Source organism: Hemicordylus capensis, chromosome 9 (genome assembly GCF_027244095.1).
Source record: "Hemicordylus capensis ecotype Gifberg chromosome 9, rHemCap1.1.pri, whole genome shotgun sequence".
In the NCBI taxonomy this organism is placed as follows: domain Eukaryota; kingdom Metazoa; phylum Chordata; class Lepidosauria; order Squamata; family Cordylidae; genus Hemicordylus; species Hemicordylus capensis.
This window is the reverse complement of record NC_069665.1, coordinates 6,205,805-6,232,832: the sequence shown is the minus strand read 5'-3', so window position 1 is coordinate 6,232,832 and position 27,028 is coordinate 6,205,805. Positions and strand designations below refer to the sequence as shown.

The 27,028-nt window shown below is 48.8% G+C and overlaps 2 protein-coding genes across 5 annotated transcripts in view; one reads left to right on the top strand and one right to left on the bottom strand.

Annotated features, from left to right (window-relative positions):
- NUP93 (nucleoporin 93) overlaps positions 1-12,949 on the bottom strand; it is a 105,481-nt gene extending 92,532 nt beyond the window's left edge. For 2 of the 4 annotated variants that reach the window (XM_053271099.1, XM_053271102.1), the window contains exon 1: positions 11,228-11,376. The gene's annotated coding sequence lies outside the window, so the exon portion shown is untranslated. Of the gene's footprint in view, positions 1-11,227; positions 11,377-12,618 lie in introns of those variants that run through there. The other 2 variants (XM_053271100.1, XM_053271101.1) reach the window with 2 other exon arrangements.
- A 159-nt stretch (positions 12,950-13,108) lies between these two features.
- Positions 13,109-22,935, top strand: POLR2C (RNA polymerase II subunit C). The gene is made up of 9 exons (XM_053271106.1): positions 13,109-13,336; positions 15,053-15,102; positions 15,479-15,547; positions 17,435-17,487; positions 18,023-18,151; positions 18,944-18,995; positions 19,259-19,427; positions 20,702-20,776; positions 21,983-22,935. Exons 1-9 carry the CDS (start codon positions 13,251-13,253, stop codon positions 22,125-22,127), a joined length of 828 nt encoding a protein of 275 aa, XP_053127081.1. The 5' UTR covers positions 13,109-13,250; the 3' UTR covers positions 22,128-22,935.
- Positions 22,936-27,028: the final 4,093 nt, after the last annotated feature.

Here is a 27,028-nt window from a genome sequence, read left to right as displayed (position 1 = left end):
GCTTCTACACCAGAGGAGAGCTGGTCTTGTGGTAGCAAGCACGACTTGTCCCCTTAGCTAAGCAGGGTCTGCCCTGGTTGCCTATGAAAGGGAGACTAGAAGTGTGAGCACTGGAAGAGATTCCCCTCAGGGGATGGAGCCGCTCTGGGAAGAGCAGAAGGTTCCAAGTTCCCTCCCTGGCAGCATCTCCAAGATAGGGCTGAGAGAGATTCCTGCCTGCAAGCTTGGAGAAGCCGCTGCCAGTCTGTGCACACAATACTGAGCTAGATGGACCCATGGTCTGACTCAGTATATGGCCGCTTCCTGTGTGTGTTCCTGTGTGTGTGAAACCTACTCATGGTAATCCTACCCCCCAGGTCCTCGGAATATAATATATTTTATTTATTTATTTATTTATTTACTTATTTGATTTCTATACCGCCCTTCCAAAAATGGCTCAGGGAGGTTTATTTATTATTATTATTATTTTGATTTTTATACTGCCCTTCCGAAATGGCTCAGGGCGGTTTACAATTAAAAACAGAAACCCAATAACACCCATTAAACCCAATAACAATTAAAACAGAAATATTAATATGAACACCAAAACACTCTGGCTTACGCAGAGAAATAATTAATAAATAAGATGGATCCCTGTCCCCAAAGGGCTGACAATCTAAAAAGAAAGACAAGATAGACACCAGCAACAGTCACTTGAGGTACCGTACTGTGCTGGGGGTGGATAGGGCCAGTTACTCCCCCCCCCCGCTAAATAAAGAGAATCACCACGTTAAAAGGTGCCTCTTTGCCAAGTCAGCAGGGGATATATAGCCCTTTCTCAACACACATCTCACTTATCACCACAACAAACGTGGTGCTAGTTCAAAATAAAGCCCAACACCTCCATTCTGAATTCACGCAGGCGCCAGCTGCAAACAGTTGGACTAGCTCCATGGATTGGAACCCACATGATTCTTTGCCGCCCCCCAGTCACAAGCCACAGTGATGGGCTTTCTTTTTAGCATCACTGGCAACTGGACTTTGGTAAGCCAACAGAGAGCAGAGGCCCTGGATACGGAAGCCCTGAGCGAGCGAGGCCAAGGAGAACAGGCAGTTTCATGCCCTGCAGTGCAGTACAGTTTGACGCCTCAGCATCTCTGCACAAGCTGCTTCCTCTCGCAGGGAACGACTGCACAGGGTTGCCAGAACAGCCTCTGCTGGCAGACAGTGAAGAGAGCTGTGTGCCTCCCACCCAGTGAAGGCTGCTCCTGTCAGTTCCAGGAGGAGCAGCAGTGCGTCTGGCACCGACGAGGCTCCGCTTCGATCCGGTTCACTTCTCTTTTTCATTAGCTACCTCGTTCGGAAAGGCAGCCTCATGAGCACCAGCGAACTTCTCAGACGATGATGAAGCCAATACGGACAGGAAGCAAAGCACACTCTGAGGGCTGCTTCGGATGATGCATTCCCCGGCTTGCATTTCAGAAATGCATCCAGGAAAGGGGCTGTCAGGCAGCCAAGGCACACTAATCCTTGTTAACGCTGGAATGAGCAGTCCTGCTAACTTTGAAGGAGATCCTGGGAGAGCCTCACTAGACACAGGCCATTGACTCACATCTGACTTTTCATTTCCCCAAGCAGAAAAAGCAAAACACAAAAGCAGGGAAATTTAACACCACGGACACCTTCAAGCATCCCTTCAACGTGCATTTTTAGCAAGAGACTTGCTGCTGCTGGCAAGCAAGGTTTATCCCACAAATCTGCAGATCAGAGACATTTTAAATCAAAGGCTTGGGATGTTGTGCATTTTTACGAGTAAAGAGTTTCACTGAAATCTTTAGAATGGTTTTTAAAATATGACAAACGTCTTTAGAGGCTGGCATACCTTTATGCACAATCACTCCCAAGGTTCTGCAGGCATCCTGTTCTTTGCTCTCTGTGGAGGAGAAATGCACTGCCAAGACTCTATTAGAGCAGGAGTCCTCAAATTAGGGTCTCCAGATGTTGTTGGACTACAACCACTGTTCCATCTAAGACGTGTGCATGCTCATACATTTTCTGATGTCCGCTCAGTTAATTTTAGATCCCGCTCAGATTGAATCAGGAAGGTCCCACTCTGAATGCGTGTGTGCACACACTGCCTTGATACTGCCATGGAGAACAAAACTCATTCTGCACACAGATGAAAAAAATGAGAGAGAACACTGACTACAACTCCCATCATCCCCAGCCACAATGATCAAAGACCATTATGTCTGGGGATGATGTAAGTTGTAGTCCAACAACATCTGGGGACCAAAGTTTGAGAACCCCTATATTAAAGGAAGTGGAATAATTTGAAGTAACCTATTTTCTGTTTCTCTGAGTGACTCTTACACAGAACCCCCTCCCAAAGTGCATTTGTAACTATCAGCACATAGGTGACAAAAGGTGTTGTTTATACTTTGAGTGGCCACTATCTTGAACCAACAGGACAGGTTGGCAAAAAGAAATCAAAACCATTGGGGTCCCCTAACACCCCTTTCCTTGAGCTGCCAATCTGGTTTATATGAGACTACAGATGCAAAAGTTGTGATGCAAAAGTGTATGTCCCACACACAGAGGGGGGGGACACAGAGACGTGGTGATTTTTATAAGCCGCTTTCTCTTTGCTAAAAAAATAAATGGAGAGAGAGAAGGATCCCCATCTCTAACAGGGCTTAACAAGTCCCAGGCGCCAAGGAGCCATGGCACCTAGAAATTTTACCACAGAATCTAGACTAGGATAATCAGAAATAATTTAATAAAATATTTATTTGTCCCAGGCAGCCCTGTTTCTGTACTAAGTATGTTGTAAATGAGATAAAGTGAAACTCATATCCCCTTCCCCTTCCACAATTTCCATCACTAAGTCCAGTAATTTTGTCAAGTATCCATTACCTGCCTCCCAAGTTTTTGGACTGGCTCCTAGACCCAAAGAAAATTTGTCAAGGCTTGATCCATAAAAAGCAAATATCAATCAATCACCTTCACAGAACTACCGTGTGGTCAAATTACTAAAGATAAAGTGTGCTGTCGAGTCGATTTCGACTCCTGGCGACCACAGAGCCCTGTGATTGCCTTTGGTAGAATGTAGGAGTTGACCACTGCCTCCTCCCGCGCAGTAGGAGATGATGCCTTTCAGCATCTTCCTAGATCGCTGCTGCCCGACATAGGTGTTTCTCATCGTCTGGGAAACATACCAGCAGGGATTCGAACCGGGCAAACACTGGCTTCATAGTCAAGCCATTTCCCCGCTGCGCCACTAGGTGGCTTGGTCAAATTACTACCCAAGCCTTATTCTTTACACATCAAAGTAGTGCCGTCAAATAATAACCAACCAGTCTTCCCATCACAGACCAGGGTCCTTGATCCACAATTAATCCATTCCTCAAGCCCAAAAGGAAAGGGCCCCTCCTAGAAGATCTTCAATGTAGGGCTTGAAACCTGCTTCAAATCACTAGGCACCAGCATTTGATTTTTAAAAACTAGCCTTGCACAGGACCAAAAAAAAAAAAAAGTATTCCAAGACAGAGGAAACTGTCTTCTGAGTCAGACCATTGGTCCATCTAGCTCAGTACTGTCAACACTGACTGGCAGCAGCTCTCCAAGGTTTCAGGGAGGAGCCTCTTCCAGCCCTACCAAGAGATGCTGCCAGGGATTGAATTTGGGACCTTCTGCATGCAAAGCAGATGCTCTTCCACTGAGCTATGACTCCATCCCCTAAGGAGAATATCTTACAGCAGTCTCCCATCCAAAAGCAAACCCAGGCAGACCCTACTTAATAAAGGGGACAATTCATGCTTGCTGCCACAAGACTAGTTCTCGTCTCCAAAACCCTATGCCTCGGCACCAAATCTTGGGGCACCTTGGAGGTAACAACAATCCAACTTTAATGGATGGGAATTAAATTCAGAGGGAGAGTCCAGTGAGAAAAGGCAGGATCAGATGGCAGCAAATAAATGAAAGGGGAGAATGTCCCTTCCACTGTTCTTATTCAATAGCTATTTAGCCTCAGACTGGACAAGAAATAGGATCTTTCTTCCCAAACGACAGGATTAAAATATTCTCCAGACCCTCAGAGCACAGAAGTTCTAGTCTTTACACGGAAAGAATTTACTGCATTGGAGGGGCTGCAGTCTGACTCTTAATGGAGCTGCTCAGTATGGGAAGCGCCAGAGCAGTCATGAGCCGAATGATGCCAGGCTCTTCACGTCTGGCTGGGGAAAGAGCCACGATCGGGATCTCAGAGAAGGAAGACGCAGACTGAAGACATTAAACTACTTTCTGTGAATCCCGATCGAACAGGCCAAAAGCTAGCTGAAGCCAGATTCCTCTGCACAAACAAGATTGATGATCTGTCAGTAGTGGCTGCGGCATTAAGCCACGATCTGTGCTCAGAAACAAAGTCCTCCATCTGAAAACACCTATAACGTGTCGAAAAAGAAAAAGGAAATAGTCTCCATTTACCGTATATCAAGCTAGCTAATTGGATTTGAACAAAAAGGGTATGAAAAGCAGTTGTGGGTCAAATCAAATGGTATTTTATCGGCTCAGATGTCGATTTAGAAGTGCATCCACGGACCGCGATTGCAACCCGTTGTTCTTTCAACCGGGTTGTATTCACATTCTTTTGTCAATTTCTCTGCTTCCAGTTAGACCCTTGGAAAGAGGAACGGGCAGAAGGAAAGCACACAAGAACTAGGTCGATTGTCCTCTGCTGCTGCTGGAGAAAGTTAGCAGCAGCAGAAAGCAGTAGAGTCAGGCAAGTGAGGAAAAGGCATGCAAAAGAAGGCACTGAGCACGGGAAAGGCAGGGGACCACAGTCTGCTGGAAACGTTCCAGGCTCAAGCCGGCCTGAAAAACCGAAACAAGGCTTGCCCTGAAGACGACACCCCACCCCTCAAGTCTGCATGATGGTCCTCTTCAGTCTTTGCTAGCTGTGTAACCTTTGCCTCCTCACCATCCACATCTTTCAGTGCAGACAGCCAGTTTTTGCAAGAAGCTGGCGGGGGGTGGGGGGGGAGAGGAGAGTATCTCTTCCAAATCTCTTTCTGGCTTAGGCAAAACGTCTGGTTTTCATCTGGGTTAGGGGCAGAAACCGGGTTTTAGGTAAATCTTGGCCAGCTCTTGAAAACTGTAATATATGAGCACCAGATAATCTCCTGTGGCAGTGTTCTTCACTATAATGCCCTGATGACAGGGGCAACCACCCCCTTAAATCCTGGCCAGCATAGCATAGTGGTTAAGAGTGTTGGACTAGGAATGGGAAGACCCGAGTTCGAATCCCCATTCAACCATGAAACTCACTGGGTGACTCTGGGCCAACCATGTATCTCTCAGCCTAACCGACCTCACAGGGTTGTTGTGAGGATAAACAACCATGTACACCGCTCTGAGCTCCTCGGAGGAAAAAGCGGGATATAAAATTTAAATAAATAAATAAATTTATTATTATTATTAATAGCTCCCTACTTGCCTGTTGGAGCTGTGTGAAGCTTCAGTGAAAGCTGGATGTCCGCACAGCCCCCCTGGCTAGCACCATGCCAAGGCAACCATTCTCACCGTGCAGGGCTGTGCTGTGCCCAGCACCGAGGGATGCTCCTCTAAGAGGAAGAGGCCCCACTTGAGCCCCTGGCGCCATCTTGAAAGGCATGTGCAAAGTGCTGGGAAACGCAGCCTTCCTCAGGAGAGGCTCCTTCTCTCTTAAAGGGCCCTCCCAGCACTGAGGAAAGGGCAATACTACGTGGAGGTCAGGACAATGGGAAACGGCTCTCACAGTGGAGAGTTGGTGGGGTTTTTTTGGAGGGGGGAGTTCGCCAGAGAGGTCCCCCGCTTGAAAAATAGTGATGATCACTGTCCTGGTACCTCACTCAGACAGACACTGTTAAGGTGGGAAATGGAAATTATGTTTGGACGTCATACACTCATGTCACATCATACATGAGAGACAGAGGGTGCAGATGTGATCTTGCCCAAGTCCCAGCCAAGGAAACAAGGTGGAGCAGGAGACATGCCCCGTGAGCTGGATACGTGAGCTGGATAGCAAGTCGTAAGGTCCTCCTGAGGCGAATAAACTGCAACAGAAACAAGATGCTTGCCATGCAGACCCAGTCATCCCCCAGGATCCACATCTAGGGTGAGAAATCCAGGAGTCGTGCTCACAGACACCAAGCACTACCCTGACAATTTAAGATGCATGCAGGCGCCGTTCATTGACAGTCGCTCTAGCCCTGCAATGCAGGTCTGTCTGCTAAACACAGACATTGCCAGTGGTCAATGCCTATTTGCAATGCAAATAATCCCAAGTACAGAAAATGAACTTGTAGTGTTTCAATGCACAGCCCTGTACGAAGGCAAGAGTAAAACAGCCCTCCTCTGATGCCCATAAGAGTAGATTTGTAAAGTCTAGAGAATGCTCTAGAGCAAGGGCTCCCAATTGGGGGCACCACTACCCCTAGGAATACTGGAAGGGCTCCCAGGAGGTACCCAGAGCCCTCCTGCCTGCCTGCACTGTGTTCCCCATCTGAGAATTGCCAGCTTGAAGACACATTCTCAGTGATGTGTCTGATGCAGAAGGGGAGGGTGGAGGGTGAAGACCCTCCTCCTCTGCTGCTGATTGGCTGGCTAGGTGCTGAAGCTCAGCATACCCCTCCCCTCAGCCTGACTGACAGGCTGCAGAAAATTAGCACAAAGTACTCCTACTGAAATTAATGGGACAAGTAAATTTGTCCTATTAATTCCCGTGAGAGTACTCAGGAGTAACTTAGTCTGGATGTGAGCCAGCGGCTAGAATAATCTGTCTCATAACTGTAGCATTTAAATTTGTGTGTGCATACGCGTGCATACGCGCACGCACACACACACATGCGCGCACACACACACACAAACCTTTATAGGGTACCTGAGCTGAAGGTTTGTGACAGAAGGTGCACACTGGTTTTTAAAAAAACCTGCTTTAGAGCAATCGCATAAGTGCAAAGTCCTTCACATATTATGAAGACTGAGTTCACACCAAGGCTTGACCAAGCCTCTAGCCTGCTTTTATTACTGTATTTAGAAGTCAAATGACTCCTAGCCCAAGCGAGTTCAAGCACACCAGTTCTGAAACATGTGCTAAAAGCAAGTCAATTAACAGTGCAAGATCCACCACTGGATGTCACCTATGTGCCCCTAGAGCACTCCAGCCCTGAAAAGGAAATCATTTTTCCAAACCAGGCAGAAAAACATGAGTGCAACATCTCTTGGAGGCGGTGTCTTTTTGTGGTTTAGAACAAGAAAAGGCAAGGCATGTGCCTAAACACAGAGAGAAAAGGACATCACTTAAACAAGGCAACATGAAGAAAGGAGGGGGGCAGAGGCACTACCAGATAAAGAGGAAGCCCCCAGTGCCTCACAACAAGCTTTCTTGAGCCTGATGCGTTTCGGATAAATATTATCCTTTTTCAAGGGACACTGAAACATAAACACAAATAATAACAAACAAGTTATGCACAAATCAACACAAAAAGATAATGTTGTGTGTGACCAAACTAGGAAGGATAACATATAATGAAAACATTTTACAAGCCTCACACGTTGTAAAATTCCATCAAAATAGCCACATAAATATATTGCATCACTTAATCCAAATATTGCTCCGAACCCTTGTATATTACCAAACTGCATATCAAAGCAGCCTTCTCCTAAACAGTACCCTGCTTAGCACAGCTAGTCAACCAAAATGTGAGCACACTACAAATTTGTTCTTGTGTGAAAACATCATCCCCAGGACAAGGGGTTTTGTTTTTTTTAAATGCACAGCTCCATGTAATTGCTGATATACAGAGTTTTATATATTGAGTTTTTAAAAATTATTTGAGTGCTATTGGTGAGTGTCATAGGAAGTTGCCTTATACCGAGTCAGACCAATGTTCCGTCTAGCTCAGTATCGTCCTCAGGACTGGCAGTGGCTCTCCCAGATTTCAGGCAGGAGTCTTTCCCAGTCCTTCATGGAGATATCAGGGATTGAACCTGGGACCTTCTGCAGGCAAAGCAGATGCTAAGAGAATTTGCAGAAAAAATTGGGTGTGCTATTTTTTCAGATAAGAGGTAGCTTCTTGAACAAGCCACATGCTTAAACTTATGCACAAGATTTTCCTTCTCTTTCCCCCCATCAGTTCCTCCCCGTGCTGCGACAGCATCCACCAAACCCCAGCCCCTTGACCCAAGAAGACGCAACGCTCAACAAGAAGCCATCAAAATATCACCAAGTATATCTCACTCACCTAACCTACCTCACAAGGTACCCCATGGAATAATGTTATACAAAGAGAGACCCAGAGGCAGGGTTAGTCATTTTAATCAGTTACAGCAAAAACAAAAGTCTCACAGTACCTTACCAAGCAACGTGGGAAGCTCCCTTACAGCACACCAGATCATTGGTCCATCTAGCTCAGTATTGTCTACACCAGAGCTGCACAACTGCACAGCTTCCAGCTGGTTTTGGACTACAACTTCCATAATCCTCAGCCACAGAGGCCAATAGTCAAGGACCATGAGTTACAGGCCAGCATCTGCAGGAGGGCCGAAGTTATGCCGCTGTGGTCTACACAGACTGGCAGTGGCTTCTGCAAGGTTTCAGACAGGAATCTCTCCCAGCCCTACCTGGAGATGCTGCCAGGGAGTGAGCCTAGGCCCTTCTGCAAGCAAAGCAGATGCTCTGCCACCAGCTACAGCCCCATCCCCCATATTCATTATGGCATTTCTCATGCCACAATAGGTCTCTTAGTCTTTAACATGTCCCAAGATTTTTTTTCCCCATTGTAAAAATCCAGTAACTTCACACACAATTCCAAATGCAATCATGCCATTTATTGCCAGTTTGTTTACATCCTGTTTTGGGGAAGGTACAGTTCACACTTACGTATATTTTCTGTTTCCCCAACCAGGTAACTTTAGAAATCAACACTTTGGCAACCATAAGTGTGCCATTCAGCATGGGAAAAGACAGAAGAGGAAAGGAAGGAAGGATCTTGTGTTACCAAAAGAGAACTGCCAAAGAGCTCACAAGTTAAGTGTGAAGTGACACACACTGGAACAAGACAAGCCTAACTTCCTATATGCACTGATGGAATCAGAATTGACAGTGATTAACCAGGAATATTGGAGTTGTAGCGGATAGCTCGATGAAAGTGCAGAGTGCTGCAGCAGAGAAGGTGGCAAATTCAAAGTTGGGGATTATTAGGAAAAGAACTGAAAATAAAGCAGCATGTGTAATTAATCCATGCTACAATCATACGATGAACACTGGACAGCATCCAGACACGTTAACCACGACTAACTCAAGTCCCGTTAATTTTAATGGAACTTACTAAGAACATAAGAACAGCCCTGCTGGATCAGGCCCAAGGCCCATCTAGTCCAGCATCCTGTTTCACACAGTGGCCCACCAGATGCTTCTGGAAGCCTACAGGCAGGAGTTGAGGGTGTGCCCTCTCCCCTACTCTTACTCCCCTGCAACTGGTACTCAGAGGCATCCTGCCTCCCAGGCTGGAGGTGGCCTATAGCCCTCCAACTAGTAGCCAATGATAGACCTCTCCTCCATGAAGTTATCCAAACCCCTCTTCAAGCCCTCCAACTAGTAGCCATTGATAGACCTCTCCTCTATGAAGTTATCCAAACGCCTCTTAAAGCATCCAAACTAGTAGCCGGCACCACATCTTGTGGCAGGGAATTCCACAAGTTGATTATGCGTTGTGTGAAAAAGTACCTCCGTTTGCTGGTCCTAAATTTCCTGGCAATCAATTTCATGGGATTACCCCTGGTTCTAGTGTTATGTGAGAGGGAGAAGAATTTCTCTCTATCCACTTTCTCCACACCATGCATTATTTTATAGACCTCTATCATGTCTCCCCACAGTTGTCTTTCTTCTAAATGAAAAAGCCCCAGGTGTTGTAGCCTTGCCTCATAAAGAAGGTGCTCTAGGCCCCGATCATCTTGGTTGTCCTCTCCTGCACCTTTTCCAGTTCTACAATGTCCTTTTTCAGATGTGGTGACCAGAATTGTATGCAGTACTCCAGATATGGCTGCACCATAGTTTTGTATAAGGGCATTATAATATTAGCTGCTTTAAATTCAGTCCCCTTCCTAATCATGCCTAGCATGGAACTGGCCTTTTTCACAGCTGCCGCACCTTGAGTCAACACTTTCAGTGAGCTGTCCACCTGACCTCAAGATCCCTCTCCTGCCCAGTCACGGACAACTCAGATCCCATCAACATATACCGTATTTTATGGACTATAAGACTCACTTTTTTCCTCAAAAAATATCCGCCAAAATTCAGGTGCGTCTTATGTTTTTTAACAGTTTAATATGTTAAAACTCTGAAAAACTGCATTAAAATTAAGGTGCGTCTTATAGTCCGTAGCGTCTTATAGTCCGTAAAATACGGTACTTGAAGTTGGGGCTTTTCATCCCAATGTGCATCACTTTACACTTTGAACTGCATTTGCCATTTTTTCGCCCACTCCCCCAGTTGGGAGAGATCCTTTTGGAGCTCCTCACAATCTGTTTTGGATTTCACTAGCCAAAAGAGTTTGGCATCATCTGCAAATTTGGCCACCACGTTGCTTACCCCTACTTCTAGATCATTTATGAATAATGAACAACAGAATGCCATTCAAGGGTTCTCAAACTTAGGTCCCCAGGTGTGGTTGGACTACAACTCCCGTCATCCCCAAACAGTCTTTGGCCACTGCAACCGGGGATGACAATAGTCCCGCAACATCTGGAGTGACCCAGGGTTGGGAACCCCTGGTCTAAAGATTCTGATTCTCAGTTCTCAGATTCTGGGCCCCCAGATGTTGCTGAACTACAACTCCCATCATCCCCAGCCACAATAAACTGTAGCTGAGGATGATGGGCACTGTAGTCCATCCACATCTGGGGGCCCAACGCGCCCTTGCCATGGACTATACCCAGCTGCCTCCCTGCTGCCCCGCTTGTGGGCTTCCGGGAGGTATCCGGCGGGTGGGAGACAAGATGCTCGGCTAGAGCGGCCCTGGCTCGGAGACCATGCCGGAGAGCTTCCCCGGCGCCTAGACAAGCTTCGAGGCTTACATCCGGGCCCTTTGGCCTGTGGGGGCCTACATTTCCTTCAGCGACAGGAAGGGGGGGCTGCTGGCGGATTCTTGGGGGGCTCTGGGGGGAGAGGACCGGGCAGGGGCAGGGGCCGGCCTCTCAGGGCTCTTACCCGCCTTGTCCCGCAAATAGCAGCGCCCCCGCCACGACGCTCCTCCGCTCCCCGCCGCGTGCTCCGATTGGAGGAGAGGCCGGCTTCTCCCAGTAGCCTCCGCACGGCTCCGGCCCCGCCCCCTTTCCGGCTGCAGGGAAAGAGACGAAAAGACGCACGCCCCAAGAAGAAGGGCGGGAAGGGAGGATGCCCTTCTCGATAACATAGGGTTCCCCAGGCGTTACTGACTACAACTCCCAGCATCCCCAGCCAAAGGCCATTGCAGCTGGGGATGCTGGGAGTTGTAGTCAACAGGGTCTAGAATCCCAACTTGGAGGGAGTGCTTGCCTCCTTGAGAAGAGGGAAAGGGAAATCGGCGATGTCTCTCTCCCCTGAGCAAAACTGCAGTCTGTCTGCAGGAAAACGCGAAGGGGAAGGCTGCAATTAAAATAAGCAAAGTGCAGGCTGCCGCTTTCCCGCCTCCCAAATCACCGCTAATCGGGCTTCCTTGCACCAGGGTGTAGCTGCTCCCCAAATGCGCCCTGGAGTCATATGCGGGGTGGAGGAGAGAAAAGGCGTTTTCGAAATCATTTCGACTGAATGGCATCTATAGGAGCTCAGGGAGGCAGGCTCGAGAGCGACCATGCATAGATAGATTCTTTCCAGGATGATCTGTCTTCACCTTGGCCTCCTTGAAGCTCTCTCCGTGGTCCAGGGCCAGGTTCAACGCTTTCCCACTTGCAATGCTTTATGGCGAATCTCTGGAACTATTATTATATGAAGAACGGAAATGCCGCTGTGGAAAAGCGATTGAAGCCATGGCCCACATTCTTTTAAAGTGTCCAATATATCAAAATCTGAGGTCTCAGCTAATTAGTCCACTGATAAAAGATATGACGGGTCAAGTTGAGGATCTTGTAGTAGCATATTTATTAGCAAATGAAGATGCAACTATTTCACATGTAGTCGCCAAACGTGGCCACCAGATTACGAGTTTCAAAAGAATAGAATTCATAGTTTTTGGTTTCTTAGTGTTAACTTTAAGCTATGTATGCACACGTATGCCTTTCCAAAGCCCTTATTCTCTTATGTGTAATTTTTTAATTATGTAACAAATTTTCCCCTTTTGGTCAAAGAATGTAAATAAAGTATGTATGTATGGTCTCTCAGTGGTGCATTCATGGCTGCTCATGCTCAGTGGCGCATTCATTGCAAACCTAGGGTGTATATTATTTGCAACATTCCCTATGCCTGAACCAGGTGCAGCCGTATGTATGCACGTATGTATTATCCCACCCTTCCTCCTAGAAGTTCGGGGTGGTGGTGCAAGCGAAGTAGGCTACCTGAACGGCCCCCCACGAAACAAAACAACTCCCTGCATTTTGACTTTGAGAAATAAATGCTCCACTTGCCTTCGGTGGTGGGCGCTTTGCCCAGTGGTGCCTACCCACAAGATTGCAACTTTAGGCTGCTGCCGTCCTAAAGACTCTCTCATCAGGGTAAGCGGAAGGCCCGCGGAACTCAAGGAGACTTGCTTTGGAAGGAACCACAGGGTTAAGACAGGGTGGCTCTTCCTGGAGGAAATTTCCTCTCCTCGCCCCCTTCTTTTCACATCCCCCGTTCCTACGAAGCCATGGACAATCTCCAGGCTGGCTTTTCCTGGAAGCCTGGCCAAATGTAGGACTGCGCGCCCTCCCTGGCACCGACTGGGGATCCAGTTTGATCTCCAGGAAGGGGCAGGGGTGGGTTGCTCTTGGCGCGCTGGGTCCAAGCGAGGGCCAGGGAGCGCGCGCGCCGCTGGCTTCGGGGCGCAGCCAGAGCGCATCATCGCCCAGCCAGAGGAGGCGGCCTTGGGCAGGCGGCATCCCGGTCCTCCCGGGTCGCTGGGGGGCGAGCGAGAGGAAGCCAGCCGGCGGCGCTCTCCTGCCCAGGAAGTGGGAGGTGCTGCGCTGCCGCCGCCGCTGCGCTCCGCCCGGCCCGGTCCCTGCGCAAGCAACGAGCGGGGCCGCCTGGGGCCTGCTGCTGCCCTGCGCCCCGCCCCGCCATGCCGTACGCCAACCAGCCCACGGTGCGCATCACCGAGCTCAGCGACGAGAACGTCAAGTTCATCATCGAGAACACCGACCTGGCGTGAGCGCGCCTGGGAGGGGAGCGGGCGGGCGGGCCTGGTAGACCCATGCCCACCTGCAGGGCTGGGGCTACCATCTGGGCAACTAGGCAGCCGCCTAGGGCGCAGACCTCAGAGGGGTGGAGGGTGGGGTGCAGGCGCTTAGCCTTGCCTAGGGCGCAAAATAGTCTGGCACCGGCCCTGCCCACCTGCCAGGGCTTGGCGGCAGACTGTGGCGTCCTGCTGCCGGGAAAGGCAGGGATGCACCCCGGTACTTTTCCCCTTCCAGGGTCTCCGCAGGGACACAAAGCGCTCGTCTTTCCGCATGGAAATTGTGGGTCGCTCTTGCTCTTCCACCGCTTCTTGCCACTTTTCCTGGACCTAAGGAGATAGGAAGCTGCCCTATACCGAGTCAGACCCTTGGTCCATCCTGCTCAGGACTGTCTACATTGACCGGCAGCGGCTCTCCGTGGTCTCAGGCAGGAGTCTTTCCCAGCAGGAGTGTAACTACAATTGAGAGGATGGGTTCAGAGAACCCAGCTCCCCAAAAAACTCCTAATAACACCCCCCCAGCTCTAACCCCCCCCCCATTTTCTTCATTATCTCCCTCTGCTCTAGCTGCACCCCTGTTTCCCAGGCCTACCTGGACAGGGATTGAAAATGGGACCATCAGCATGCAAGTCCTACACTAGCGTAATGTGTGTTGTGCTGTCAAGTCGGTGTCTCCTGGTGCCCACAGAGCCCTGTGGTTGTCTTTGGTAGAATACAGGAGGGGTTTGCCATTGCCCATTTACCATCTCCCACGCAGTATGAGATGATGCCTTTCAGCATCTTCCTATATTGCTGCTGCCCGATATAGGTGTTTCCCATAGTCTGGGGAACAGACCAGTGGGGATTTGAACCGGCAACCTCTTGCTCCCTAGGCAAGTTACTTCCCCGCTGCCCCATTAGATGGCTCGGCATAGTGTTATTGCATCCTAAAATGAATGGCTGGGAATATCCACTGCAATGCAAGGATTTCCTCTAAATGGCCATTTCCGAATGACCATTGGCCATTTGGAAACTCAATGATCCAAGGTTCCCTGTAGCAGGGATTTCCAGATGTAATTGACTACAGCTCCCATCATTCCATGCTGCAGCAACTTTTGGCTGAGAATGATGGGAGTTGTAGTCAACAACATCTGGAAATGCCTGCTTACAGAGAACACTGCTTGGGTCCCCTAAAGTTGTTGAGCTTCAACACACCTTTTGGGCATTGTGCATGGAGAGGATGGGAGTTGTAGTCCAACAGTGAGAGAGCCAGTGTGGTGTAGTGGTTAGAGTGTTGGACTAGGACCAGGGAGACCCGTGTTCAAATCCCCACACAGCCATGAAACTCACTGGGTGACTCTGGGCAAGTTTATCTCTCAGCCTCATCTACCTCACAGGGTTGTTGTGAGGATAAACATAACCATGTAGCCTGCTCTGGGCTCCTTGGAGGAAAAATTGGACACAAATGTATGAATAAATAAATACATCTCGGGACCCATGGTTGGGATGGGAACTCCTGCCACATGGCGATCTGCTCCATGTGTTTCAGTGGGTAGTTAGTTCTCCTCATCTTCAGACGTAGCTGTGTATACATTTGGTTAATTAAAAAATGGACTCATTCCCCTGTGACATGCTGCAGAAACCCACTGCAAGGTATTTCGTGCAACTGTTTTTAAAGATGTGCTCAGTGTTTTGCTTTTCTATTGCAGGGTAGCAAATTCCATCAGGAGGGTCTTCATAGCGGAAGTTCCCATCATAGGTAACTGCCCATCATTTTGTGTAATTCCCCCCCCCCTTGGTTATTGGTTTCCCCCATTATGTTATATTAATAGGTAATATTGCTGTGCTACCCAAATAAGCATGTGTGTGTGTTCATACATACAGTCTCTTTATCCCCTGTTCAAAATGTCTGTCTTTTCCCCAGGCGTCCCCTTAGAAGCCAGGTAAAGACCTTCTTGTTCACCCAGGCCATTTAAATTCTGGTTTTCAGATTTGATCTGATATTTAACTAATTTTAAAATGAGCTTTTAAGCTGTTTTGTATGGTATTTTGTATTTTAAGTCCACATTCTCTTACCATTATGGGGGAAGGGGGGAATATATGGTCTCATTTGATTTTTATAATTTTCCTTGCAGCCATCGACTGGGTCCAGATAGACGCCAACTCCTCTGTGCTTCATGATGAATTCATTGCCCACCGGCTGGGTGAGTGGACTTCTCTAGATGGCGGGCGGGGGGGGCACAAAAAACAATCTAGACTCTCGTTATCAATCCATGTTGCTGGTACTGTGAGCCTGAAATTTGAAAATGTGCTCATTGTGCTTACTAGCAGTCTTCTTCCACTCCACTCCTGGGTGGGGAGTCTTGTAGTGGACTGCCGGTCTTGCGGTAGCGAGCATGAATTGTCCCCTTTGCTAAGCACAGTCTGTCCTGGTTTGCATTTGGATGGGCGGCCTACATGTGAGCACCGTTTGCTGTAAGATATTCCCTTGAGGGCCGTGGCTCCCAAACTGGGAGCCTCCAGGTGTTGCTGAACTACATAAATTGTAGGCGGGGCTGATGGGAGTTTTTTTTGTTTTTTGTGGAGAGGAGAGCTGGTCTTGTGGTAGCAAGCATGACTTGTCCCCATAGCTAAGCAGGATCTGCCCTGGTTGCATCTGAATGGGAGACTTCATGTGTGAGCACTGCAAGATATTCCCCTCAGGGGATGAAGCCGCTCTGGGAAGAGCAGAAGGTTCCAAGTTCCCTCCCTGGCAGCATCTCCAAGATAGGGCTGAGAGAGATTCTTGCCTGCAACCTTGGAGAAGCCGCTGCCAGTCTGTGTAGACAATACTGAGTGAGATGGAACAATGGTCTGACTCAGTATATGGCAGTTTCCTATGTTCCTCCCAGTTTGGGAACCACTGCTTTAGGGGATAGGGCCATAGTTCAGTGGTAGAACATCTGCTCTGCATGCAGAAAGACCCAATTCACTCCCAGGTAGGGCTGGGAAAGACTCCTGCCTGAAACCTCTTGGAGAGCTGCTGCCAGTCAGTGTAGACAGTACTGAGCTAGATGGACCAAGGGTCTCACTCGGTATAAGCAGAGGTGCACCTAGGTAATTTTCGAGCCTGGACCTAAAGGCCTTTGGAGGCAGTGTTCTCTCTAGATTTTTTCATCTCTGGGCGGAATGAGTTTTGTTCTGGGAATGAGTATCAAGGCAGTGTGTGCACACATGCAGTCAGAGTGGGCACTTCCGGATTCAACCTGAGCGGGATCTAAAATTAGCTGAGTGGACATCCAAAAACTTGTGAGCACAGGCATGCGCACACACCTTAGAGGGAACACTGTCTGGAGGCCACCACCACTACCCTCTGCCACAGCAAGTTAAGCATCGTAGGAGAGGAGAGCTGGTCTTGTGGTAGCAAGCATAACTTGTCCCCTTAGCTAAGCAGGGTCCACCCTGGTTGCATATGAATGGGAGACTTGATATGTGAGCACTGTAAGATACTTCCCTCAGAGGATGGAGCCACTCTGGGAAGAGCAGAAGGTTCCAAGTTCCCTCCCTGGCAGCATCTCCAAGATCGGGCTGAGAGAGATTCCTGCCTGCAACCTTGGAGAAGCCACTGCCAGTCTGTGGACAATACTGAGCTAGATGGACCAAGGGTCTGACTCAGTATACGGCAGCTTCCTATGTTCCTGTGTTCTATCCCCCTACACACATACATACCATGGCACATGCAGTATTTTCAACATGTGGGTTCTTCTGGGCACAAATAGCAACTGAACTCGTAAGAATATAAAACAGGTATGTCTGCAAATGTGCATTAGCAGAAACATTTCAACATGCAACTTAACCTATTCCCATCCCACATATTCCTTTCCCCACTCCCCGCTCTGTCTCTAAAGCAGAGGTCACGTTTGGCTACCTGGCGCGGGTCACAATCAAGCTTGGCCGCGTGGTACAGCATGGGCCGACCACAGACTAAAGAGGATGTGGGGGCCATGGACTTCTGCCCAGAAGTTCAGGGGGAAGTGCGCCTCTGAACATAAGGCAGCTTCCTGTGTTCCTGTATTCCACTCCTCACTTGAGACTAATTTCTCTCTCTCCAGGACTGATTCCACTTACCAGCGATGATGTTGTTGATAAGCTGCAGTATTCCAGGGTGAGTCCAGGCCCTGAGCCAATTACTAGATTTCTTGGATGACTGTTTTGAGAGTGTAAAGTGGTCCCTTGGTAAGTTCTGTTGCTGGAGATGCCACTCCTTTCTTTGGCCCCTGGTTAACACGGTATTTGTTAGTGCCCCATAAGAAAATGTTTTCTGGGCTCGTATCCTAAGGGAGGCTGCTTTGGTCCAGGAGCTTCTAGTTGCCGACCTCTAGTTCTGCGTTTCTGCATGGAAGGCGAGCGTTCATACTGTGCAGTGCTGCACTTTGCCCAACACCAGGAGCTCCTTTAAGATAAACGGAGCTCTCTTGAGCTCCTGCACCATCTTGGGAGGCATGCACAGAGCATAGGGAAGTGTAGCCCTTCCCAGTGCTTTCCTCGTAGAACTTTTAAGCGAGGACTCTTCCTCTCTTAAAGAGCCCTCACAGTGGGAAATGGCTCTCACATGGAAGGGTTTTTTTTTGCCAAAGTGGCCCCTGCTTGGAAACTAGTGACTCTGATCAGTGCTTTGCGCTCTTTTCCTCTTTCTCCAGGATTGCACTTGTGATGAGTTTTGTCCGGAGTGCTCAGTGGAGTTCACCCTCGATGTCCGATGCAACGAAGACCAAACCCGCCACGTCACATCTCGCGACCTCATCTCCAACAACCCTCGCGTTATACCCGTTAGTACAGCGTTCCTACTCCCTGTCTCTGCGAGGTCTCTCTCGCTCCCTTTCTCTAAACACGTGGCCAGGTCTCCTTCCAGTGGTTAGAATGAGAGAAGTGCCCTCCTGGTTCGGGCCCAAGGCCTATCTTCTCCAGCACCCGATTTCACACAGCGGCCCACCAGATGCCTCTGGGAAGCCCACAGGCAGGAGGTGAAGGCATGCTCCCTCTCCTGCTGTTGCTGCTCTCCAAACTCTTTTTCAGAGGCATAACCTCTCCATGGTTGCAGGAAGGAGTCTCTCCCAGCCCTACCTGGAGATGCCACCAGGGATTGAACCTGGGACCTTCTGCATGCAAAGCAGATGCTCTCTCACTGAGCTACGGGGAATATCTCACAGCGCTCACATGTAGCCTCCCATCCAAATGCTAACCAAGGTGAACCCTGCCAAGCAGACCATTCATGCTCACCACCACAAAACCAGCTCTCCTCTCGGTGATTCTCTTTGAAATCATAACGCAGTCCGGGTGAGCCTATGGAGCTCTGTGCCTGGGTGCTCCCTCGCCTGCTTTTTTCCTCCTCCCTTCGTACACCCAGCTGCAAAGGAGGAATCCTCAGTAGCTGGATCACAGCTCCTTATGTTGCCCAGATTCGGGAGTGGTGGTTTAAATCTGGTTTACAGGCCAGGATCTGACATGTGGCCCATTGAATCATCTGAACCAGGTTATTGTCTTTATGTTAGGAAATCATGTCTAGATTCCCCAGAAGCAAATGATCTTCCAGTGACCTTGTTTCTGTTTCCTCCGCTCAGGTGACGTCCCGGAGCAGAGATAACGACCCTAACGACTACGTTGAGCAGGATGGTATGTACCGCTCTGCTCCCAGATAAGAATGACATCCACAGGGAGAAGTCAGATGTCATTTTATTTTTCTCATCTTTGCACTGCTGTCTTTAACCGGCAGGTTCCCTTGACATGAGAGGTGGGCTGGAATCCGTGGGGACCCCATAAGAATGCATCTCAGCATTGGCTTCTGCCGAGAGTGGCTTTTCAGTTGCCAAGCTGGAAAGACTTCCAAGGAGTTGCCACTGCTTCCTGCGCCTAATGAATATGCACGTTTTCTTTAGACATCCTCATTGTCAAGTTACGGAAGGGCCAGGAGCTGAGACTACGGGCCTACGCCAAGAAGGGCTTTGGCAAGGAGCACGCCAAGTGGAACCCCACAGCTGGAGTGGCCTTTGAGTACGACCCAGACAACGCTCTCCGGCACACGGTCTATCCTAAGCCAGAGGAATGGTGTGTTTCCGTCCGTACGTAGCCCGTGCATAGGTGGAGTCATAGAGTGACTCCAGAGTGGGAAGGGTCTTCGGAGCAGCGTTCCCTCTCGCAGGGATTCCCAGATGTTGCGGACTACAACTCCCATAATCCCCAAGCAAAAGCCGTTGCCGCTGAGGGATCTGGGAGTTGTAGTCCACAACATCTGGGACTCCCTGCAAGAGGAACGCTGCTTAGGCGGTCTTCCGGTCTGCTTCTCCTGTGATGCCACTACTGCGGAGATTGGTGTACCACTTTTCAACAGCAGTTTACGTAGAAGCATAAAAAATAAACAACTAGCTGGGCCGGCGCAGAGCATCTGCGGACTCGTTCCCCCTGCACCCTACCAGCTGATCCGGCCCCATGCCCCGCCTTCTCCCACCTTAAGCTGCCCCCTGCCAACCTGCATGGCGGCGGAGACAGCAAAAGCTTCTTCCGTGGATCCGTCTGCCACCCAATTGACAGGTCAGGCCGAATCACGCAGAGCGCCCCAAAATATTTATTCATTTATTTATTTATTCGCTTTCTATACCGCCCTTCCCAAAATGGCTCAGGGTGGTTTATCCAGAGAAATAATAAATACATAAGAAGGCTCCCTGTCCCCCGAAAGGGCTCACCATCTAAAAAGAAACACAAGATAGACACCAGCAACAGCCACTGGAGGGATGCTGTGCTGGGGGTGGAGAGGGCCAGTTGCTCTCCCCCTGCTCAATAAAGAGAATCACCGCGTTAAAAGGTGCCTTTTTTCCCCCAGTTAGCTGGGGTTATGGGAATGGGCCAACCTGTCATTTGGGCGGCAGGCCAGCCCACAGAAGAAGCTTTCTCCACCCTCTTCCTCTCCACGGGCGGCTTTCACTGCCCTCTCTGCGGTAGAAGCCAGCGCCGTGCCCTGTCGGCCGTATCCCTGCCACTCTCCCTGCGTGTGTGGCAAGCCCCGCCCCCGCTTTCTCATTGGTCACGGTGGGGGCGGGGCTTGCCACGTACATCCTTCGCCTTTTAGATATAGAGATTAGATGGTCCCCTGTCCCCAAATGGCTCACAGTCTAAAAATAAATATTAAGGCAGATACTAGCAATAGTGCTGGGGCTGGATAGGGTCAGTTGCTCCCCCGCTGCTAAATATAAGAGAATTACCATTTTAAAAGGTATCTCTCTGCTCAGTTCGCAGAGAGATCTCCTGAATGCCAACCTGTTGCCTTTGCATGTTCCGGGATCCGTTGGGCAGTGCAGAGCCTCACGTCTCCCTTTTGATTCTAGGCCCAAGAGCGAATACTCTGAGATTGACGAAGATGAAGCCCAAGCACCGTACGACCCCAACGGGAAACCAGAGAGGTGAGCTGGATAGTGACGGCAGTGCCTGGGCGAGTAGCATTGTCTTGGCCTCTCCTCTGTGCCTCAACATATTAGGCCCATTCCCACGGTGATAAATAGGGTAGGAGGAGCATCCTACCCAAATCCGGGAGCTGCGTACATTCCTGCTTCCTGATCCTGTGATCAGGGAAGGTTGGGGGGGGGTTTTTTATGGAGGAACATTCAGGCAGGTGAGTTCTCCCCACTATCTGAAGTCAGACAGCCCAAGCACACGTTTGCCAGCTCAATAAGAACTTGGCCACAATGGGAACTCCTGAAACCTTGGACAAAAAGGGAGCCAGTGGAGAAACGGGGGGTGTGGGATCAAGGGGGAGACTCCTTCACAGACCAGCGCTGAAGCACCCAGTCAAGGCCTTGTTAAACAGCACTGGACAGATGAGGATATTTTTCTGTATTAGCAATTCAGAGGATGCTGCCAACTGCAGGTGTTTTTATTATTATTATTTTTATTTATTTATTTAAATTTGTTAATATTTACATCCCACTCTTCCTCCAAGGAGCCCAGAGCTGTCTACATGGTTATGTTTGTTATTTATTATTATTATTATTCTATTTCTATACCGCCCTTCCAAAAATGGCTCAGGGAGGTTTACACAGAAGAATAATAAATAAATAAGATGGCTCCCTGTCCCCAAAGGGCTCACAATCTAAAAGAAACACAAGATAGACACCAGCAACTGTCACTGGAGGGGTACTGTGCTGAGGGTGGATAGGGCCAGTTACTCTCCCCCTGCTAAATAAAGAGAATCACCATGTTAAAAGGTGCCTCTTTGCCAAGTTAGCAGGGGTCTCACAGCAACCCTGTGGGGTACGTTAGGCTGACAGATACGTGACTGGCTCAGAGACATCCAGTGAGTTTCATGGTTGAAGGGGAATTTGAACTCGCATCTCCTAGGTCCTAGTCCCACTAACCACTACACCTTGCTCTCGGGTTGTAGCAGTGAGCCATGTTTGGTAAATTGAAGACTCACTCCTTTCCCTTGTGAGTGATATAAATCCTCCCCCATTACAAGTGGAGTACTTTGGGGTTTCCAAACGTTAGTGAGCCCCAGTTCATCTCTCTCTTTTTCAATGAAGTATAGCTGCAGAGACCAAAACTGCCTGGCTGCTTGTGGGATGAGCAAGGAGTTTGTCTCTTTCTCTCAAGATCTCTCTGTCCTCATCCAGGTTTTACTATAACGTCGAGTCCTGTGGCTCCCTTCGTCCTGAAACCATCGTCTTGTCTGCATTGTCTGGCTTGAAGAAGAAACTGAGCGACCTCCAAACGCAGCTGAGCCATGAGATCCAGAGCGAAGTGCTGACCATCAACTGATCCTGGTCTCTGCTTTGGTGCAGCCCTGATTCCTGGGAGCTGCACCAAACTCTTCCTCTTTCTGTGAACAGAGGCCGTGAGCATCGGGACTATTGACCTGCAGGGGAAAACATTGATCCTCATATGCTTTACCTCAAAGCCGCTAGAGGAACATGATGCATATCGATGCGACTGGTGCTTCTCCTTTTCCTCTAGACCAGGGATTCTCAACGTTGGGTCCTCAGATGTTTTTGGACTTCAACTCCCATAATCCCCAACCACAGGCCACTGGGACTGGAGATTATGGGAGTTGAACATCTGGGGACCCAATGTTGAGAATCCCTGCTCTAGACTGTCCTCAGTGCTCTCTTAAGCAAGCTGTTGATCACAAAAATGAGAGTTTATTGTTTAGGACAGGGGTAGGCAACCATGGCTCTCCAGCAGTTGCTGGACTACAACTCTCATCACCCCCCCGCCACACACACACAATTTATTGTGTCTGAGATGATGAGAGTTGTAGTTCAGCAACCACTGGAGAGCCAAGGTTGCCTACCTCTGATTTAGGGAGTTGGATGTACCCTTTTGTTTTCATAAAGAGGACTATATAATTTCCCTCCCATTCTCCAGTGCGTTGAGAACTTGGCATGCATACGTGTATGCGCACGCGCACAAACACACACACTTTTTCTTCTGCATGTCCTCAGTTTTTGTTTCTGTTAGGGTTTTGGAGTAAACATCCCCTGCCTGGCAGTTGCCCTGGTTATGCAACTGATGTTGGATAGTGTTTGCATTTGTTGTGTTGCTGAATAAAAACCTTTCCCCCATTTTACCATGTGTGGAAGCTTGTCTGATGCCTTGGGAAGAAGAGTGCCCAGGCCTTGATCTCTGTCCAGTTGAGTGAACGAAGGTTGCCTGTTGGTGCTCTGACAGTTTCCATTTCAGCAGGTTTTTGAAACGGAGGTCTGGAGATCTCCACAGTTGTGATCAAAGTCCAGAACAGAGAAGCTCTTCTGATTGAACAGCTTGAGCTTGAGCAAAAGCCTGAGAACTTTGGTTTTTGAAAAACAACAAAGTTCAAACCCTCGCTGCTGCTGTGAATGGGAGGAATCCTAGGGAAGTTGAATTGAACCCTGGCAGTTCATGACTTGAATCTCGACAATTAATGATAGACACCTCAACTCCATAGCACAGATCTGGTAGGGATGTCAATAGACCTTCTTATCTCTCAATGCTTTCTGCACATCCTCTTCCGTTTGGTTTTAAAATGCTATCGAAGGGGTTAGGTTTTGTTGCTGTGCCTCCATCGCCTCCCACGTCTCCTCATGAGGAGAACGGCCGAGCCGGTCTTCCCTTCCAGCCTGCATGGACCAGCCCTTGGTACGCTCTTCTGCCCCGGCCGTCCTCCTTGTGAAGAGACTCAGCAAGGCGACGGAGGCCGCTGCTCAATGTCTCTTCTTTCTCCCTTGTCGCACTCTGCCACTTCCTTGGCCCTCCCTCCGTCTGCCGCTCAGCCCTACTCCATGTCTTCTCTCTGCTCTGGACAACTCTTTTGAGATTTGCTACGTACCACGGGACGTGCGACATATGTCCTAAGGCTTTTAAATATATAGACGTTCACCCATGCACAGAGCCGGCTGAATGGTGGCCTGGATCTGCCCCGCCCAGCAGCCCTTCTAGTGATGTCCCATGCACATGACATGACATGGAGAGGAGAGCTGGTCTGCGGGCAGCAAGCAGGACTTGTCCCCATAGCTAAGCAGGGTCCACCCTGGTTGTATCTGAATGGGAGACTTGATGTGTGAGCACTGCAAGATCTTCCCCTCAGGGGATGGAGCCGCTCTGGGAAGAGCATCTAGGTTTCAAGTTCCCTCCCTGGCAGCATCTCCAAGATAGGGCTGAGAGAGATTCCTGCCTGCAACCTGGGAGAAACTGCTGCCAGTCTGTGAAGACAATACTGCGCTAGATAGACCAATGGTCTGACTCAGTATATGGCAGTTTCCTATGTTCCTATGACATCATGTGCACCGGGCATGGCTCAGGCTCCGGAAGAGCCCTGAGCGACCTCCCCACACCCAGGCTCTGGAGGGACCTGAGCGAGCTCTCCCCTCTCCTTTTCAGGCAGCATTTGCTGCCTGACAGTCTTTTATTTATCTTTTTCTCCCTCCAATGAGAGATAGAGAAAGGGAAATAGCAATAGCACTTACATTTATATACCGCTTTATAGCTGGAAGCTCTCCAAGTGGTTTACAATGATTTAGCATATTGCCCCCAACATTCTGGGTACTCATTTTACCGACCTCGGAAGGATGGAAGGCTGAGTCAACCTTGAACCCCTGGTCAGGATCGAACTTGTAACCTTCTGGTTACAGGGCGGCAGTTTTACCACTGCGCCACCAGGGGCTCAAATAGATGCTGTCAGGCAGCAAACACTGTCTGAAAAGGACGGGAGATCTCACTCAGGGCTCTTCCGGAGCCTGAGCCACACCCCACTGTGGGCTTCGGCGACCCTTTCCATTGGTGGCCCAGGTTCTTTGAACCCGTTCACATAATGGTGGCTCTGCCCCTGTGTTCACTACAGTATGTTTATTGTATTTTATTTTTACATTTCTATCCTACTCTTCCCCCAAGGAGCCTAGAGTGGTGTACAGGGTTATGCTGATCCTCACAACAACCCTGTGAGGTGGACTGTGCCCAGGTTCACTTTTAAAATGAATGCATATACAGTCATTCACACAAAAACATGTACAGGTGTACAGGCATCTTACACACATTTGGTGAAATGTCTGATCAGAGTTTGTACCTTTTTGATTTCAAGGAAGTTTGCTGCCTATACATTTATACACCCTTTTCTTGAATATGTTCGATATGGGCTCCTGGGAGGAAGAGTATGATATAACTGTATAAAGAAGAACTAGAATATTTTTAAAAATGAACTTGTGGAGCTGCAGGTTGAGACAACCCTGCTGCAGAATATAGCTGCATTAGAAGACCTGTAAAAAATTTACAGTGAATAAGTGCTCTAGGGGAAATTGGTATAAAATATATCTGCATCGGTATATTACTCCAGCAGTGATTTCAAAGATGGACAGTAACTATCCTGGAGATGGTTGGAATGTCTACAACACCTGGGGCTAATTTGTTTAGAAAAAAGACGACTGTGGGGTGACATGATAGAGGTCTATAAAATCATGCATGGTGTGGAGAAAGTGGAGAGAGAGAAATTCTTCTCCCTCTCCCATAACACTAGAACCAGGGGCCACTCCATGAAATTGATTGCCAGGAAATTTAGGACCAGCAAACGGAAGTATTTTTTCACGCAATGCATAATCAACTCAGCTACAAGATGTGGTGACAGCCAAAGACCTGGAAGGCGTTAAGAGGGGTCTGGATGACTTCATGGAGGAGAGGTCTATCAATGGCTACTAGTTGGAGGGCTATAGGCCACCTCCAGCCTAGGAGGCAGGGTGCCTCTGAGTACCAGTTGCAGGGGAGTAACAGCAGGAGAGGGGGCCTGCCCCTTTCAACTCCTGCCTGTGGGCTTCCAGCGGCATCTGGTGGGCCACTGTGTAAAACAGGATGCTGGACTAGATGGGCCTTGGGCCTGATCCAGCAGGGCTGTTCTTATGTATGGAGCAGACAGGTATTTTCTATCATGTGTGGTGGGCATGTAAAACTCAGAAATTTTAGGAAACAATACATTCTAAGACATGTATTGTTTCTTTTGGGAAACAATACATTCTAATTCCCTTTTCTTCCGGAAATTTTCATGTTAAATTTTACTAAACCACATATTCCTGCAAAAACACACTGGACTTTCTTTATAACGGTAGCAAGCATCCTGGGAATATACATCAATGGCCAAAACAGCTGCATATATTAAAAATAAATCTGAGGATTTTTTATTTCCAATATGGGGACCATTTATTCAGTATAATATATGGCTGGGATTGGTACCTCATCCGAGATTCGGCTTTTCTCTGTAGAGGAAATTAATGCAGATAGTAAGAATATCACTTTTGTTATCTTTCAGTTATGCAGTCAATAATTTGTAGAGTAGGAAGGGGAGAGACATGTAGGTTGAAGGAATTCAGGTCGATGTATATAGACTGTATTGAGAATCTTTGTATTTGCTGGGTTTGATTATGTTGTTTCTTTTTCTTTTCTTTTTCTTATTTCTCTCTGCTTATATCTTTGCTAAAACAATAAAAAATTATATATATATATATGAATGACCTCCGTGGCCCCTTCCAACTAATGCTATTATTCTAATGTGGCCGAGAGGGGGGGCATTCATCCAAACTGCCCCCCTCACACACAATTGTGTGTGGCTGGTTCCTGGAATCTGCAGTTAGGGTGCAAGCCCACCCTGTCCAACCAAGGGAGCCTTCATTTCTCCACCTCATTAGTGACCGATAACACTGATGAGGACAAACCTTTTAGACAATGGCCATTTCCCTTGACATTCTCCTGTTCAGAAGCCAGCCACCTTCGAACAATGCTCAGCCTGAGGAGCCCTGCCAGAGAATGAGGCTCATAGGATGCGGCTTTATAGAATTATATGATCAGAAATCAGGAGGCCCCACAGTTAGCCAGCTCTGCCGGCACCCAATGGCCAGATACCCCCCCATAAACACTGCGGGAAATGAGGAGGCTGCCGCTGAAGCACTGCCAGTGGGAGGGGAATTATCTGGATCCCCACAACGAATGAGCAACCAGTGTGTACTTCTTGCTAAGCCTGGCGAGCTCCGAATATGCCCCAGCTGTCCCTGCCTGCCAGGCATGGTTCTTGGTCCGTGCCTCACCGCCCCCAATTTTTCCTTTTGAGGTGCCTTCTCAAAGCGTTGCTAAATGGCCAGCGCTGTTGTCCTTCGGGATTCAGCCTCTCCCAGGTCTCCAGAAGTTCGATTCCTGAGTGGAGCACT

Bases quoted from the DNA above. Each gene is read 5' to 3' on its own strand.
- POLR2C (XM_053271106.1), top strand. From the start codon at position 13,251: ATGCCGTACGCCAACCAGCCCACGGTGCGCATCACCGAGCTCAGCGAC. The intron at 13,337-15,052 runs GTGAGCGCGCCT...TTTCTATTGCAG, and splicing joins ATCGAGAACACCGACCTGGC to GGTAGCAAATTCCATCAGGA. The intron at 20,777-21,982 runs GTGAGCTGGATA...GTCCTCATCCAG, and splicing joins CCCAACGGGAAACCAGAGAG to GTTTTACTATAACGTCGAGT.